This window comes from Galleria mellonella, unplaced genomic scaffold (assembly GCF_026898425.1).
Source record: "Galleria mellonella isolate WM207_F2 unplaced genomic scaffold, CSIRO_AGI_GalMel_v1 utg57, whole genome shotgun sequence".
Taxonomy (NCBI): domain Eukaryota; kingdom Metazoa; phylum Arthropoda; class Insecta; order Lepidoptera; family Pyralidae; genus Galleria; species Galleria mellonella.
The window spans coordinates 989,535-1,006,740 of NW_026442119.1; the positions used below are offsets into that span (position 1 = coordinate 989,535).

At 34.7% G+C, this 17,206-nt stretch overlaps 1 protein-coding gene across 1 annotated transcript in view; it reads right to left on the reverse strand.

Annotated features, from left to right (window-relative positions):
• Window positions 1-495: 495 nt before the first annotated feature.
• LOC113509908 (exostosin-2) overlaps window positions 496-17,206 on the reverse strand; it is a 47,559-nt gene continuing 30,848 nt past the window's right edge. The window contains exons 6-8 of the mRNA XM_052899307.1: window positions 4,217-4,375; window positions 2,671-2,893; window positions 496-1,952 (exon numbers count right to left, since the gene is read on the reverse strand). Of these exons, the coding sequence (XP_052755267.1) occupies window positions 2,672-2,893; window positions 4,217-4,375 (381 nt within the window). The 3' untranslated portion in view covers window positions 496-1,952; window position 2,671. The remainder of the gene's footprint in view (window positions 1,953-2,670; window positions 2,894-4,216; window positions 4,376-17,206) is intronic.

Below are 17,206 nucleotides of genomic sequence, written 5' to 3' on the forward strand. Positions count from 1 at the left end.
TATTGGGGACGTAATCCCAAATAATTCTCTTACAGCCTTCTTTCGTTATTGTCCATACCTTCTAATCTTTCTAATACTTAATAATTAGGCCCTCTTTACAAGTTTCAATTAAATTAATGAGTAATTTATTAATAACCTAATTCCTTATGACATACGCTAAATAAATTTAGTCGATGGCTACATTTTTCAATACACAATCGGGACTTAAAGCGATATAAAAGCAATGTCATGTGATACATCACATGTTGTTTCTTTCACAAAATTACATCATAATTTTTGAACATCACTGTAAATTACTGATGCCCATATATATATCATTCCGTGTCTAAAGAAAGTAGTATATATATATATATATATATATATATATATATATATATATATATATATATATAACAAACAAGCTAACGGCCCACCTGATGGAAAGTGGTAACCGTCGCCTATAGACATGAGCAGTAACATGGACATAACAGAGTATACTGTTTCGCCCATGATACCCCTCATGCGTTGCCATTCCTGAGGACTCAGGTGTTATTTGTCCGTACCCAGTAAATTCACGCCATATCCCACCCTTTAAACCGAAACACAGCCATGCAAATACAACTGCTTCATGGTAGAAACACGAATGGAACAGAGGTATCCAAGCAATCGACTTTTGTACAAAGTCGCCCTCTGGTTGTAAACATTAAAATAGAATTAAATTATTAAATGTCATTAAATTTACATCGCGTTAAGTCCCGATTATGTATTTAAAATGTGTGTAAACAACGCGAAAGTGTAAAATGAACTAATAGAGACATTGCCAGACTTATGGTGGGCGCCCTCTTAATGGCTTGATTGTTAGATGTTTCCCTAATACTACATACAAGTGATGGCCTTTTAAAACACAATTATACCTTAATTACACCTGTTACTTATTAATTCAACACGGTAATTGGTATCAAGCGATACATTTCGTGTCAATTGCCTTCGACCTTGGTGTAAATACATAATAACCTTTATTTATCAAAGGGTAACATAACTAAGGGTTTACATTGGGTGTAATGTAATGTAACGTATTTTATAATATTTACCCTATTGTTTAATTTAAAAAATTACAATTGCCATAGTTAAAAAACAAATATTGGACAATATTTTAAATACACAATCGACATAACTGACCAGTAGCGACCACGACGTGGTGCAATCCACGTCGAAACGGTAATAAAGAAGCAAGTAGTAGGTAGGTAGGTAAGTACTATTTACCTGTAAAGGTTTTTAAATCGTGTTAAGTCCCGATTGTGTATTTAAAATATGTGTAAACAACGCCAAAGTTTAAAATTAAACAATATTCATTAACAACAATAGGGTAGTAGACGATCATTTTTATTCATAGTTCTTATTTAAAAAAAATAATAAAAAAAAAAATTAATATCATACCAGTAATTGGAAATTAAATTTATTGTGCCATACGTAAGTCAGATATGTGGTTATAATTCAATAACTAGTAATATCATTTTACTTATAAAAGAAAATAATAAGAAACATTAAAATACCTTTTTAGGATTGGCTAATATCTCTCAACAAGCAAATCCATGTAATGATGACTAGTCATTCCAGCTAGCATAGTGAATTATCAGATCGAGCTCCATGCAATCTCCATGAAATTTGTGGTTAATTCTCTATAAAATTTACCGTCGTGAGCCAAAAGACCTTTCTCACCTGGTGCTAGCGTATATTGATAGCACAGGCAGGTTACCATTCCATTATAAAAATTAAAAAAAAAATTCTAAGTCTTAAAATTGTACAAGAGGGCCCGTTTACCTAACAGTTTTACCTTACAATGCACCAATCTTATAGTAGAGATCCGACTCGCGGACTATTGAAGCGTACTGGCGCGAAAATTGACAGCTTGCAGCGTCATATTCCATTTTTATCTTCGTAAGAGTTAAACATCCACCAACAAACTGCACACACTGCAAAAAGAAATGCACAAATAAGAAAAAAATAAAAGATTCACGCACAACCACTCTTTGGAATCAACTTCCAGCAGCAGTATTTCCAAACCGATACGACATCATAACCTTAAAAAAGAGCATATTCCTTTTTAAAAAGCCACCAGCACACCTGCAATGCCTCTGGTGTTATGGATGATCATGGGCAGTGGTAGTCACTTATTATCAGGCGAGCCGCATGCTCGTTTGCCCCTATGTTGTAGAAAAAAATACATTTGGCAAAGAAGACAATCTCCGAGGTAGGGAGAAAGGGATTGTTAGTAATGGTCTAATGGACTCCATTGCTAGCAATGCTACCCTATCAGGTCAACCTGCAAGCGGTTCCCCCTGGAAACCATTTTGGTAAATTCTTTATGAATTCACCTCTATGGGCTAACTAACCTGCTTTTACTGGTGCTCCAGCCCTAACCTATCATCTCTTACTGGTGCCCCACCAGTGTATATCGATAGTGCAGGCGGGGTAACCATTTTTTCTGGCTACATTATTGTGATCCTTATGAAAATCACAATAATGTAGCCCGAACTTATCCAAAATTTGCTTATTAAAGCTAATATAAAATATTAACTTATCTATTTGTCTACCCATGCGAAACCCGGGTGAATCATTAGTTATTAATAATATAATAATAATAGGTGAATCACTAGTTATTCATAATAATTAATAATTTAAAAGCCTTACGTTACAGTGCACCAATTTCGGGGTACAGTTGCGGCACGCCAGCGGTCGGCTCGCGGTACTGCAGCGGGTCCGCGCGGAACTCGACCGCTTGCAGCGCCATATGCCCGTACACGGCCGCAAACCGGTCCACACATGCGGACCGCTGCGACATGTGGCGGGCGTCGGCGGATAACATCTCGGTGTTCGTGCACTCCGGACATTTGAACTTCTTTCGGGGCGTCACCTGAAAGGGCCGATTGGCAGCTCTAAATAAAGTGCTAGGACTCTGCGATATGTATCCTTATCCTCATATGCTTAAACCTAAAAGGTCTAAAGGGGGAAATTGATTGTTAGTAATGGAGACTAAAAATCCCATTGCTAGCAATATACCCGACCAGGTCGACCTCCTCGTGGTTCCCCTGGAAACTATCATGGTTAATTCCTGATGAATTCATCATGATGGGCTAACTGGCCTGTTTTCATTCTCATCGATCACCCCTTCATCACCATTCCATTTTCACCCATAAAAAAATACCTAAAAGGTCACGTACAGTGCGGTTTCAAAGGAATTTTCTTCTGCGAAATTTCAGAATAAAGAATGATCTTCCTGCCGAGGTTTTCCCTAGAGACTACGGTATGGAGTTTCCCAAAAAGGATATTACGGTTTCTTCAAGATCGAGAACACGCACGTGACACCCTAGTATTGCAGGCGTCCACAGGCTGCAATGACCTTTTGCTATATGCAGACTGGCTGTATGATTCTTTGCCACCTTCGTAATATAAAAAAAATGTGGTGAGTATTCTAACAAAGACAACAAAATGTTCGTGCATTCAGGATCTTCGTTCTTTCGGGACATCCAATGAAAGGGATAAATGACGGCCTTTGACATTTGAATAAAATGTAAAGATATAGCAAAAATTGCCGGGCGTCCGTAAACAACCACGTATTCTTCGATTCAGGACATTTGGACTTTTAGAGAATCACCTTGTCAGCGTGGTCAAGATCAGTTAGCAGGTTATGACATCTGTTATTTGCATTCATGTCAGGCGTCAGTTTGCTTTTTTGAAGTTAACATAAAATACTTTTTATATCACAAGTGTATCAACCAAGGATATAGGCTACCTGATAATTAGTAGCCTCCAAAAACGATTGAAGAACTATAGACCGTTACCCCTTCAAAATCGCGTCTACGAACTATCCTCGAGGGCCCTGACCAATCGTCTTACGCGCAAACTTGACGAGTTTCAGCCACCCGAACTAGCTGGCTTCCGAAAGGGCTTTAGTACCATAGACCACATACAAACGCTACGGCAGATTATACAGAAGACCGAAGATCTACTACTACGTCTGGCCTTTGTGGAACATGAGAAGAGAAAGAATGGCTGAAATGATGATGATGATGATGGCCATAAACGATTATAATATCAGAATTGCGACCATAAAGATCTTCAGTTACAGTGCCTGAAGTTTCACTGCTCTAATCTCAGTCCTCAAACCAGAACACTCAGTGGCTGCTAGCAATTTATACAGAAGACTTAGCCCCCCTCCCACCTACATTTAATATACCTTAATAGGTGGTTTCCTGGTGACATTGGCGACGAGGAAGTTCATGGCGATGTCCTCGCAGTTGAAGTTGTCGTCCACCCAGTGCCGGATCTCGGCTGGCATCTTGTACGTGTAGTACCACGACCAGATCTTGTGGTGGAACGCGGCGCCAGTCAGCACCTGGAATCAGATAAATAATAATTAAATACCATTGGATATATTACTATATTAGTAGAGATTATAAAATTAAAATATTTGCCGTATAATCTCCCAATAGAATGGGCCACTGCTTCCTTTCCCGTAGATGTCGTAAAAGGCGACTAAGGGGAATTAATAGTCGAGGAAGGGGCAGCCGCGTTCCTCTTAAATATCCGTATATCAACTTTTTAACGGAGCTAATATTAGGACCAATCTTGAGGAATAATTTTCTCTAAACCTGAGTGCCTACCATGAAATATTTTCCGAAATTTCGGGGACGAACGAGACAGAAATTTGATGTTAAAATTACATAATACATGCCGTTTAAAATTATTAAAAATGGTAAATTATCGTTCCTCTAGACTATTAGGATAGGATTTATGATGAACGAAATGTTAAGCTCCATTTTCTGGATCGATTTCGGTGGGAATAAAAACACGAAATTGAGCTCTAAATTTCGGAATTTCATTTCATGGTAGACCACCTGTTTCTTAACTTTTTATTTAAAGTTGATAATTTCGTAAAGTTACTGTTTTACGGGCCATCATAAAACAGTAATTAAATCTATTACAAAATGGGCTTAAATTGATCCTTACAATAAAGATTACGATATGATATCAAACTGAAATATTAATTGTAAAATTAGATTCAGCTTAGGTTTCGCCTCCAAGTCCACCCCACTGTTGTCTTGCACAGATATATTGGGCTATATTCTAGTCATCTCAAGAACAAGGTAATGATAGAGAAATTTTCCTGTACTACCACACTGAGACTTCCTAAACCTTTAAAAAAATAATAATTGTAATATTTTGTGTCAATTAATTTTAATTATTCCCCTTTATCCTAAGGTTACTTGGAAGAGATCACTATTTAGCGATAAGGCCGCCCATTGTTGCCTCTTTATTTTGCTTCCATGTAATTAAGTATTAATTTTGTTTGTGAACATATTGTTAATGTTTATAATCTGTATCATTCTTTGAAGGTAACAATAAGGAGTTTTCATTAATTCATTCAATTATGAATTTTTTTTTAAATTGATTTGTAAATCTTCTTCAAGGAGCTTTTGATTTCTCGTTATATAATATATGTAAAGAGACAATTTTGGAATATAATTAGAAGGTCGCCATTAATTTTAGTCTTATCATTTTTCAAAATTGAAAATTAACTTTGTAGTATCTTATATTCGCATATGGGGTCAGCTAAGATTGCACGTCGACCCATCGAGATGTTCTGTGCTACCCCCTGCTTTATACCACCATTTCATAGATACTATGTGACCTTAACGATATCCCGCGGTTTAAGATATCTGTAGTCCCCTGGATCAACTTTGTAGCGAGACTAAAAAAATATTTAGACCAATTCTTAAACTGTATAGGTAGGTATTTCAAAATAGTCCATTCTCAGTTTTTACTGTTGGAGTTTTAATACTGGCTGTTGCCACTGAGGTTTTTTAGAACAATGTATTATTTTTAAGTTTGTTATGTGTCAGATTTTTATAAGATATGTCTTGTATTTTTTTCCACTAGACTTATTATTTTATATCTCAAATACATATATGTTTTATTACTGCATCCTGCTATTTACAACATTTACTACGTTCTAAAGTTATTCTGAACAACACATTGTTTTCAATCTCTTAATCACAGGACATACTTTCAATCATCAATCGGAATACATCACGACCACCATCCAAGACACAAAAAAAGCCAATGTAAATGGTCCCTAATAAAATTTTCAATTAAAACTATAATCAATACACACACAAATTAAAACGTATGTTTGTGTTACACAAAATGTACACACAAACCTAAAGACCACATGCACTGAGCACTATCCACTGGTAACACCCATCTATTATTCAGTACCTATCAATATCAATCAGTATCAATCAATACAATTAACATGCGTATTGTATTGTACTAGTGAAACACTCAACTGTTTATTAGTGGACCTTTGGAATGATTTCACTCATATTTTCAACCGATTTCAATAAAAGAAGTTAGTTTTAAATTTTCGCGTTGTTGACACATTTTTTTAAACACACTATCGGGACTCAATACACTGAGCATTTTAGTTCTGTCGTGATCACGACGCGATGAAATCTACGTCGAAACGTCGACAATAAAAATCAAGATACGTAGGTACTATTTACCTGCAATCGTCACGTTAAGTCCTGTGTATTTTTTTTTTATACAACTTAGAATGGCAAACAAGCTGACGGTCCACCTGATGGAAAGTGGTAACGCTGGTTTCGCTCATAATAACCCCCATGCGTTGCCATTCCTGAGGACTCAGGTGTTATATATATATATATATATATATATATATATATATATATATATATATATATATATATATATATATATAAAACTTCATATATTATAAACATATAATTAGACTAATTTAAACATACATATAATATTTTAAATAAATAAATATATTACATAAATAATAAGACATATAATTTGCACTTTTTAATAATATTTCTAGAACTTCTAAGTTGTGGTCAATCAAAAGAAAACATATTAAAATATATTTATAAAAGATTTCTAACATATTATCCCTTTCCATTGGTATCTGTCACAAGGGTCGGTTCGTAATAAGTTTGGTTCTTTTATTTATAGAGTACGACCCTTGGGCTCTCCCAGGGGGTGTGTTCGGTACTTTGTAGTGTCGAAAGTACATAACGTGTGAAATAGCCCTATTTTCTTGACATGCACTTTATTTGGTAACTAGTTCTTCGCTCCCTACTTAGTACGCGTCGATTTTGAAAGTAAAAAAAAAAAACAATTAAATGGACTACTTCTAGATGTCGTATCAAGTTAAAACATACACCATGTTTTAAGTTAAACCTACAAGAATAGAACTGTAAAAACCGCATTTAATATCGTACAGTAATTTTTGTATGATGCCGTAACAAATATATCTACATAAATGTACTAATACATGGGGGAAAGGGATTGTTAGTAATGGAGACTAAAAATCCCATTGCTAGCAATATACCCAACCAGGTCGACCTCCTCGTGGTTCCTCCTGGAAACTATCGTGGTTAATTGCTGATGAATTCATCATGATGGGCTAACTGGCCTGTTTTCATTCTCATCTATCACCCTTCACTGGTGCTCCGCCAGCGTATCCCGTTAGCGTAGGCGGAGTTACCGTTACATTTTCATCCACCAAAAAAAAAAATTTACTAATAATAACGTACTCATAAACTCTGAACATTTTACATGCCTTTTATGGACAGTCGAGTAAAAATACAGACAAATTGAGAATCTTTTTACCTCGTACATATGGGTTGTAAAATGAGCTCCCATCTTAAATTTATCCCAAACAATATAATATAGGGCTTTTCAACAAACGTGCCTACAAACATTTAAAAGGCCGGCAAAAGCACAAGTAACTTCTCAGGTGTTGCAGGTGTTCAAGGGTGACGGTAGCCACTTTCCATCAGGTGGACCGTCTGCTCGTTTACCTCTCTAACAATAAAAAAAAACTTCCTTTTGAAAGTATCTTAAAATGAATTCGTTTAAAGGACAGGTTAAGTCACATTTTCTTTCATTATAGTTACTCTTTTTTTTTATACAACTTAGAATGGCAAACAAGCTCACGGCCCACCTGATGGAAAGTGTCAACCGTCGCCTATAGACATGAGCAGTACCATGGACATGACAGAGTATACTGTTTCACCCATGATACCCCCCATGCGTTGCCATTCCTGAGGACTCAGGTGTTATTCCTCTGTCCCCTGTAAATTCACGCCATATCCCACCTTTCAAACCGAAACACAGCCATGCAAACACAACTGCTTTACGGTTGAAACACGAATGGGACAGAGGTACCCTTTTCCTTTCTTCTATAATATTTACTGGATTTCTCATATTTCCTTGTGTGTACTATGTATATTAACATGTATGGGTATTATATATTATTTATTGTAATAAATAGTTTAGTAAATAATAAATTTCATATTTTTGTTCAATATAGGTTTTTGTATTTTATGCACGTCAAAATTACGAATTCACTCTTGCGCCACCTACTCACTTGTATATGTTCTCCTTTAAACAAAGGTTGTCTGTAAGAGATTGCCACAGCGATAAAACCACCTTTTGTAACTTTATGTATATATTTAATTTATACTTTATGCTACTTTTTTTATTTTATTTAAAGGTATACACAACAAGTTACAATCAATAACATTATAAACATTTATATAAAGATAATAGTATGAACTAGATTGAAACCCAGACAGGTGTACACGCAGCATGGTTAAAGCAATTGACAAACACTGTTAATTATAAATTATATAAAAAAAAACATACGAATTTAGTAAATAACTACTAACTTTACTACTACTACGTTATTTCACTTGAATTTTCTAATTGTCGTTGTATATTTTTATATTTTTGATGCAATAAAGAGTTGAATAAATTAATAATTAGTCTGAAAAGCATATTCAAGGTATATCAAGACTTCTATTACAAGATAAATTAAGCTTATAATGATAGACGTATGAATAAACATCTAATTCATACAAGATGGGCTCGATAGCGAAATTCGTTATTAACAACCAATTACTAAGCTCATTTAATTAACAAAAAGCTTAATCAGGTTTTGCATATTAATCAAGATTCATTAGTTAGTACGCTGTATAATTGGATACAAAACCAGAGTGGAAATTGAAACCAAAGCAACTGCTATGGAAATTATGAAGCAATAAAAAGCTCACAATTGGCCTGAATTTTTTTAATGTAAAAATTTATGAATGAATGAAAACTGTTTATTGTTTTATTCAAATAATAATACAGATTATAAAAATTGACAATGTACGCAAATAAAATAAATACTTAATTACATAAAAGCAAAATAAAGAGACAAGGCAATAACACAATAATATAAAACAATTACATAAAAATAAGATAAAGAGACAAGGCCAGATAACATTTTTGAATAAAATTTTAATTTTGCAACAAAATTTTGTAGCATCAGTTTCAATAGAAATTTATGAAAAAGTAACCAGACTTTGTTGGAATTATCACACACACGCAAATACATACGCAACCCTTTACATTAATATTAAACCATATTTATTTTTACTCCACGTAACTCCCTTTTACTTTTGAATAATCACTACTGAGGGGGACCTGGTGTCTAAGATACAGGTTACGGCTTAGTTTAGGGTCCAGGTGGTCTACCATGAAATGAAATTCCGAATTTTCGGGCTCAATTTCGTGTTTTTGTTCGTACCAAAATTGAACCAATAAATGGAGCTTAAAATTTCGTTTATCATAAATCCTATCCTAATAGTCTAGAGGAACGATATTTTAACATTTTTAATAATTTTAAACGGCATGTAGTATGTAATTTTAACATCAAATTTCTGTTTCGTTCGTCCCCGAAATTTCGGAAAATATTTCATGGTAGGCCCTCAGATTTCCCACAAATTACAATACTTATATTTTTGAATAAAAGTAAATATGTTTTTTTATATTATATATGTATATGTATGTATATTATCACAGAAGCACGCTATGAATGAAACTAGAAACAAATCGAAACGTACAATCTATTATTTAATTTGTTATTTGCAATACTATTACACATCAGCAAATTGTCTCATTGGTGGGTATCTTAGGAGGCGACTAAGTGAACTAAATAGTCGAGGAATGGGCAGCAGCGTCCCTCTATAAACATCGCCATGCCTAACTGCGGTTCACAACCTGACCTACCAGCGGGGAAGGGATTGTTAGCAATGGAGTTTGACAGCCCTATAGCTAGCAATATGCCCTATCAGATCAACCTCAACGTGGTTCCCCCTGGAAACCATTGTGAACAATTCTTGTTGAATTCGTCACGATGGGCTAACTGACCTGCTTCATCCTCACTTATCATCCGTCATTGGTGCCCTGCCGGTGTATACCGATAGCGCGGCTGGGGTTACCATTTCATTATCACCTATAAAAAAAAACCTGGCCTACCAAGCATGGCAACTACTGGCAAAGCCCTCCTTATGGCAGGTTACGTTCAGCAATGGCTGATATAACAAATCGTCTTATGGTCGAGTCCATAATTCTTTTGTTTGCATTTATTTCTGTTGAAATAAACTGTATATGGGGATGGCGTATGTTATGTCCAGGGCAACCTGTCTAACCAGCTACAAGTTGCTCTTTGTCAAACCCCCTCTTCAATATTCCTCTACATGTCTGCGATAGAAATTCACAAAAAACGTAGGGTTGCCACCTAAACTTTCACCTTTAAGAATTCGTCACTGAGGCCCCGCCGGTGTATACCGATAGCGCGGGCGGGGTTACCATTTCATTATCACCTATAAAAAAAACCCTGGCCTACCAAGCATGGCAATTACTGGCAAAGCCCTCCTTATGGCAGGTTACGTTCAGCAATGGCTGATATAACAAATTGTCTTATGGTCAAGTCCATAATTCTTTTGTTTACATTTATTTCTGTTGAAATATTTATTAAATAAATCAGCCTTTGTCAAACCCCCTCTTCAATATTCCTCTACATGTCTGCGATAGAAATATATAAGTAAGCGAAAAAATGGAAATAAATGCTTTGAATATATAAGTTGGAAATTGCATAAAGTTTAACAGAAATAAACAAGTAGAAACTTATTACTCTTTGTCTTCGACCCTTTATTTGCTCTTTTATATTCGTACGCCGTTTACTTCTGACTTTCCCTGATTATATAAGAACAAGTATGTTTCTTGACATTAATTATTAACGGACTTCCTAAAGTAAGAGGACTTCATGTCAACTGTATTTATTCCATGTAGATTTATGTAGATGAATGCGAATGCCTTTAATTTTAATAATTATATTACAATATAAAATAAGCTAATTTAAGTTAATTATTGAAAATTAGCCATGTTGGATTCCATACAATTGTTTTTAAGACTGTAAACGGTTTTTTAATGGAAAAACCTTTTTTTTACACAACTTAGAATGGCAAACAAGCTGACGGTCCACCTGATGGAAAGTGGTAATCATCGCCTATAGACATGAACAGTACCATGGACATAATAGAGTATACTATTTCACCTATGATATTCCCCAAGCGTTGCCATTCTTGAGGACTCAGATGTTATTCCTCTGTACCATGTAAATTTACGCCATATCCCACCCTTCAAACCGAAACACAGCCATGCAAACACAACACACGGTAGAAACACGAATGGGACAGAGGTACCCAAGCAATCGACTTTTGTACAAAGTCTCCCAAAAATGAATAATCTTCATCATCATCATCATCATATCAGCCGTTAACTATTCACTACTAAATATAAGTCTCCCCTATAAGGAGGGCTTTGCTACCAAGCTTAGCAGGTGGATTGCAAACCGCATTTAGGTTTTGGTGATACTTTATAAGAGCGCTACTGCCTATCCCTCGATCATTAAGTTCCCTTAGTCGCCTCTTACGACACCTACGGGAAAGGAAAGGCCAAAATTTTAATCTAAAAAAAATTTTGCTTTTATTATTAATTTATTACAATTTTAACACTACTCGATTCAGAATGAATAATTTTTTTATCAGTATGTCTAAGATACATTTTTTTATACAACTTAAAATGGCAAACAAGCTCACGGCCCACCTGATGGGTAGTGGTAACCGTCGCCTATAGACATGAGCAGTACCATGGACATAACAGAGTATACTGTTTCACCCATGATACCCCCCATGCGTTGCCATTCCTGAGGTCTCAGGTGTTATTCCTCTGTACCCAGTAAATTCTATAATCAACAATAGATATATAACGGATGAAGTGATAATGACAGAATAAACATTAGACGACGATCGAGGAAACAGATCCGATGAGTTTGAAAAGTGACAGCCCTATATAAATGCAAATTGAGACTCCACAGTAAACTGACATGCAAAAGGTGCTTACGTATAAGGCTATGTTTTATGTCGCATACGTGATTGGTCGCGAGACAGTACAACATCAAAACTTTATTATTCGAACACATTACGAATACGAAATACGGGAAACGGGAAACGGAAGGGGGAATTATCTTAGGACCGTGTCACATTGACGGCGATGAGGCGACTTTCTGATCAATCCACCTTGATTGATTGACGAATACTTTACCTTACTCTAACATGGCTTTCTTAAGGGAGATAGTGGAATGATTATTCCGCTTATCGGTAGTTATAAACTGGCAGTGCATCAGTGACGTTGAAAGCCAATCAGTATATTAGTATTGTATGTATATATTTATTTATTTAATATATAATGTGTATATTTATAATATATGAATTTATATGTTTTTCTCTATTCAAAAATGCACCGCCCACATATTCCTCGATTTGCCCAATGGTGGACTGGTGGAGAACACCGTCCGGTGTTAAGTCCGCTATAATTGTACATTTTTTCACTGTGCATTAACGTTTAAATAAATAAATAAATAAGTGTGTTAAAGCCAAAATTCGACGAAACCCCATTAGGAAGCAAAAAATCTCATCGCGAGAAATGAAGATTCCTGCTAGGACTCTGTCGCGTATTATAAAACAAGATCTGAAGCATGGTGCTTATCGTCGATATACAGGGCATGTCCTAAACCAAACTTTAAAATTAAAGAGAGTGGATCGATCTAAACTCCTTCTGCTAGGCAGATACGAAGGTGAAAGGCACAGATAATATATATATATATATATATATATATATATATATATATATATATATATATATATATATATATATATATATATATATATATATTTATTGCACTTGTAAGTTACATATAAAATAATGTATTTATAAATGTTATGAGCAAGGGTGGACTTATCTCTGACAGAAATCTCTTCCAGTCAACCTAGTACAGTAAGAAAGCATTTCGTTAGCGGGCAGCTGATATGCTACAACTATTAATACATAAACAAATATACAGTTAAATAAAATTTTAAAATATATAATATTATATATAAGCTGTTTAAGCGGTCGGAAAGGTACAACGTGGTCATACATCCTGCGTCAGTGACGGTTTGGTAGGCATATGGAAAACGATGATGTATGTAAGATGAAGATCACGGGCCTACGAACAACCTATTCACAAATGACAGTTATGAGGTAACAAGCATAAAAACATATGCAAAATTGAGAACTTTTTTAAAAACAGTCGAGAATTTGCCACTCCACGTCTCTGCGGCAATGTGTCGTGACCCTAACATCTCGCTAAGCGTATAATATGGACTAGTCATTATGATATACAGTATGCAAGTTTTAATGACTCTTCGATTAAACTTGCCATAAATAGATACAGAAGCGATATTCGATTTAAGTATCATATGAATGAATGGATGAATGAATGAAAATTTATATCATATCGACTCGACATAATCCATTGAAAACTAAAAAAATTGTTAAGTCCATGGCGCTGTTCAAGTCTATAGGCCACGGATCATCTATCGTCTCTCATTAGGTGAGCTGTCAACTTATTTCATTATCATCCATTAAAAAACATTGAAGACGAAAAAAATTTGTCGAATTGCCAATCTTTTTCTTTGGATATGTCTATACGGTACGTTAAGTTTTTCAATATTTATATAATTTGTTGCTATTGTTTAAACAAAACATTTATCGCTAGATGGCGCCAGTTGTCACCCTACCGTACATTCGACAATTCACGTGTAGATGTATTTTATTTCTCCTCATAAATAATGTTTAAAGCTCTTTTGGGAATTATTTTGAACAATGTCGCCCCTCTGTTAATTTAAATATGTTTAACATTTATTTTATCATAAATCCATAGTTGTTTCTTACAATATGACAAAGTGAAGGCCCATTCTACGGGATAAAAGACGTTAATTTTACAAACTACTAATATATGTATCTATAAGCAAAATTATAAGCAAAAAATCAGTCGAATTGCCAATCCCCTGCTTTAGAAGTCCTTTTGAAAACATTTATCGTTAAAATTTTTAATGTTTTAATGATTTGTTGCTATTTTTAGAGAAAAAAAATTGTACTAGATGGGCCAGTTGTCACCCTACATCTATATTCGATTTATTTACTCTGTGTATATATATATATATATATATATATATATATATATATATATATATATATATATATATATATATATATATATATATATATACAGAGTGTAAGGGACTCTGTTAATTTAAACAGTTGACCATTGAAACAGTGACTTCAAACCATTATTCTGAACTGAAACCAGTGGAAATTCTTTCCGGAAAATTTCAAATTTTTCTCATATTTTTTCATTTAAATTTAATTCATGTAATGTATGATATTATATCATAATATAAATAAATATTAATATTTTAAAGTGAAATACCAAAAAGCAGCAATGTATTATTCGTATTAAAATCCTATCGCGACGCGTGGAATCAGCTGTGTAAGGTCAACATTACAAGCGTACGAAAAATACATAAATAAATATGCGTATTTGACACAAATACATGGTAGTGTATATATATATATATATATATATATATATATATATATATATATATATATATATATATATATATAATCAGCGGAATCAGCTGTGTAAGGTCAACATTACAAGCGTACGAAAAATACCTACGAAGAAGCGTGCATTGTAGGTACCAATTGTCGTGTGAATCGTAACTTTTAAATACATTGCACGGCGTCAAAACCAGATGGTTCATTTTTTTTACCGAAAAACTTACAATGGCAAACAAGCTGACGACCCACATGATGGAAAGTGGTAACCGTCGCCTATAGACATGAGAGTACCATGGACATAGCAGAGTATACTGTTTCGTTTTTAATACCGTAAAGCAGTTGTGCCATTCCTGAGGACTGTGTTATTCCTCTGTATCCAGTAAATTCACGCCATATCCCACACAACCGAAACACAGCCATGCAAACATAACTGCTTTACGGTTGAAACACAAATGGGACAGAGGTACCCAAGCAATCGACTTTTGTACAAAGTCTCCCTCTGGTTATATTATCTATATTATATGGCTGTGGTGCTTTTTCAGTGGGAAAATAATCTACCATCTGAATCAGACCATTGATCTGAATTAACTGTCTTCGTTTTGGCCAACCTGTCTCTTCCATCTGGTATATACATTCTTATTTTTTATATTTGTTAATAAAGCACTTATGACTGAGATCTTTTATATATATATATATATATATATATATATATATATATATATATATATAATGGTAACAGACAAACAAACTCACTTTCATATTTATAATATTAGTAAGGATTCTATCGAACCTCTCACTTATACATGAGATACAATAGAGACATTATTAGAGATACGAACAAGGAAAAACAGTCGTGAAACTAGTTAATCGTAAGAAAATTCGATCACGTACGTCGAACAATATCCGCCATACTTACGGGCCGAAATGGTTCATAAAGATTTGGCGGACTAAAGTGGGGATCTAAGTATGTTATTTAAATTATATAAGTATCTAATATATTTACCAATTTATACACGAACCTTCACATTGAATGGAAACTAAAGCGTTCCAAATTCAAATATTTTACATTTAATATATTTTTTTTAAAAACACAGGGGGCAAACGAGCATGCGGCTCACCTGATGGTAAGTGACTACCGCCGCCCATGATCACCCACAACGCCAATGGCATTGCAGGTGTACTGCCGGCCTTTTAAAAAGAATATGCTCTTTTCTTGAACGTTATGATGTCGTATCGGTTCGGAAATACTGCTGCTGGAAGTTGATTCCAAAGAGTGGTAGTATTTATAATCATAACGAAAAATCATAGAGCCAACATCAATCAATCGTTATGAGCATCGTGTATATGCAATACATACATACATACATACATACATATATATATATATATATATATATATATATATATATATATATATATATATATAGCCATGTGGTTCCGGCACAGAATAGGCTTTCTTCCTTTCGCGTGGATGTCATAAGAGGCGACTAAGAGAGAGCGAGAGATACGCAGCAGCGTTTCTCTTAAAATATTTCCAAAGCCTAACTGAGATTGCCAATCCGCCTGCGCCTAAGGGTGGCAACTACTAGACTTACAATATTAAAAATAAATTAATAAATACCTCGTTGCCCATCAATTATTTTTTCGTTTTAATCTACTGTTTGTTTGCCATTTCAAGTTACATAAAACGTAACAAGATCTACGCATAAGAGATTATTTTTAAAAGCTTTGCGTATGTTTTTACATAGAATTTGTCAGCGTAATTCTCTTGAATTCATATACTCTCTAAATTCAAGACACGATGGAATTTCGCATACGCGTATGATAATCACCTTTTTTATCCATATAGGGCCTTAGCTTGAGGTAATTACCCCGAGGGGTCATTATGCTAATATAAGGTAATGCTGTCGCATATAAAACATTTCGACGTTTCCGTTCATTTGCACATTCCGTTTGATGCTTTTATTGCTTCAAAGTGAAAATGTCACAAAGTGGCATTTTGGGGTAATAATAAAAACATGGTAAATGTGCAGAGTGAAATTAAAATAGTTAGCATCCTTTGAGAACGCCGAACAAGAAAAAGGCAGTTTTCAATTCAGCTGTATTTTTTTTTACGTTACCTTATGACTTGGTCAATTGTGAGCTGATTTGGAGGATAATTTTTTTTATCTGAGATTATATTTTTTATACCACTGAGGTGGCAAACAAGCATACGGTCCACCTGTAGGTAAGCGTTTAACGTAGCCTATGAATGCCTGCAATACCAGGGGCATTACGCGCGCGTTACTGACCTTGAAGGAGCCTTTTTAACCCTTTTTTTAAGAACTCCTTGGTGTAGTCTCTTTGAAAAACCTCGACACGG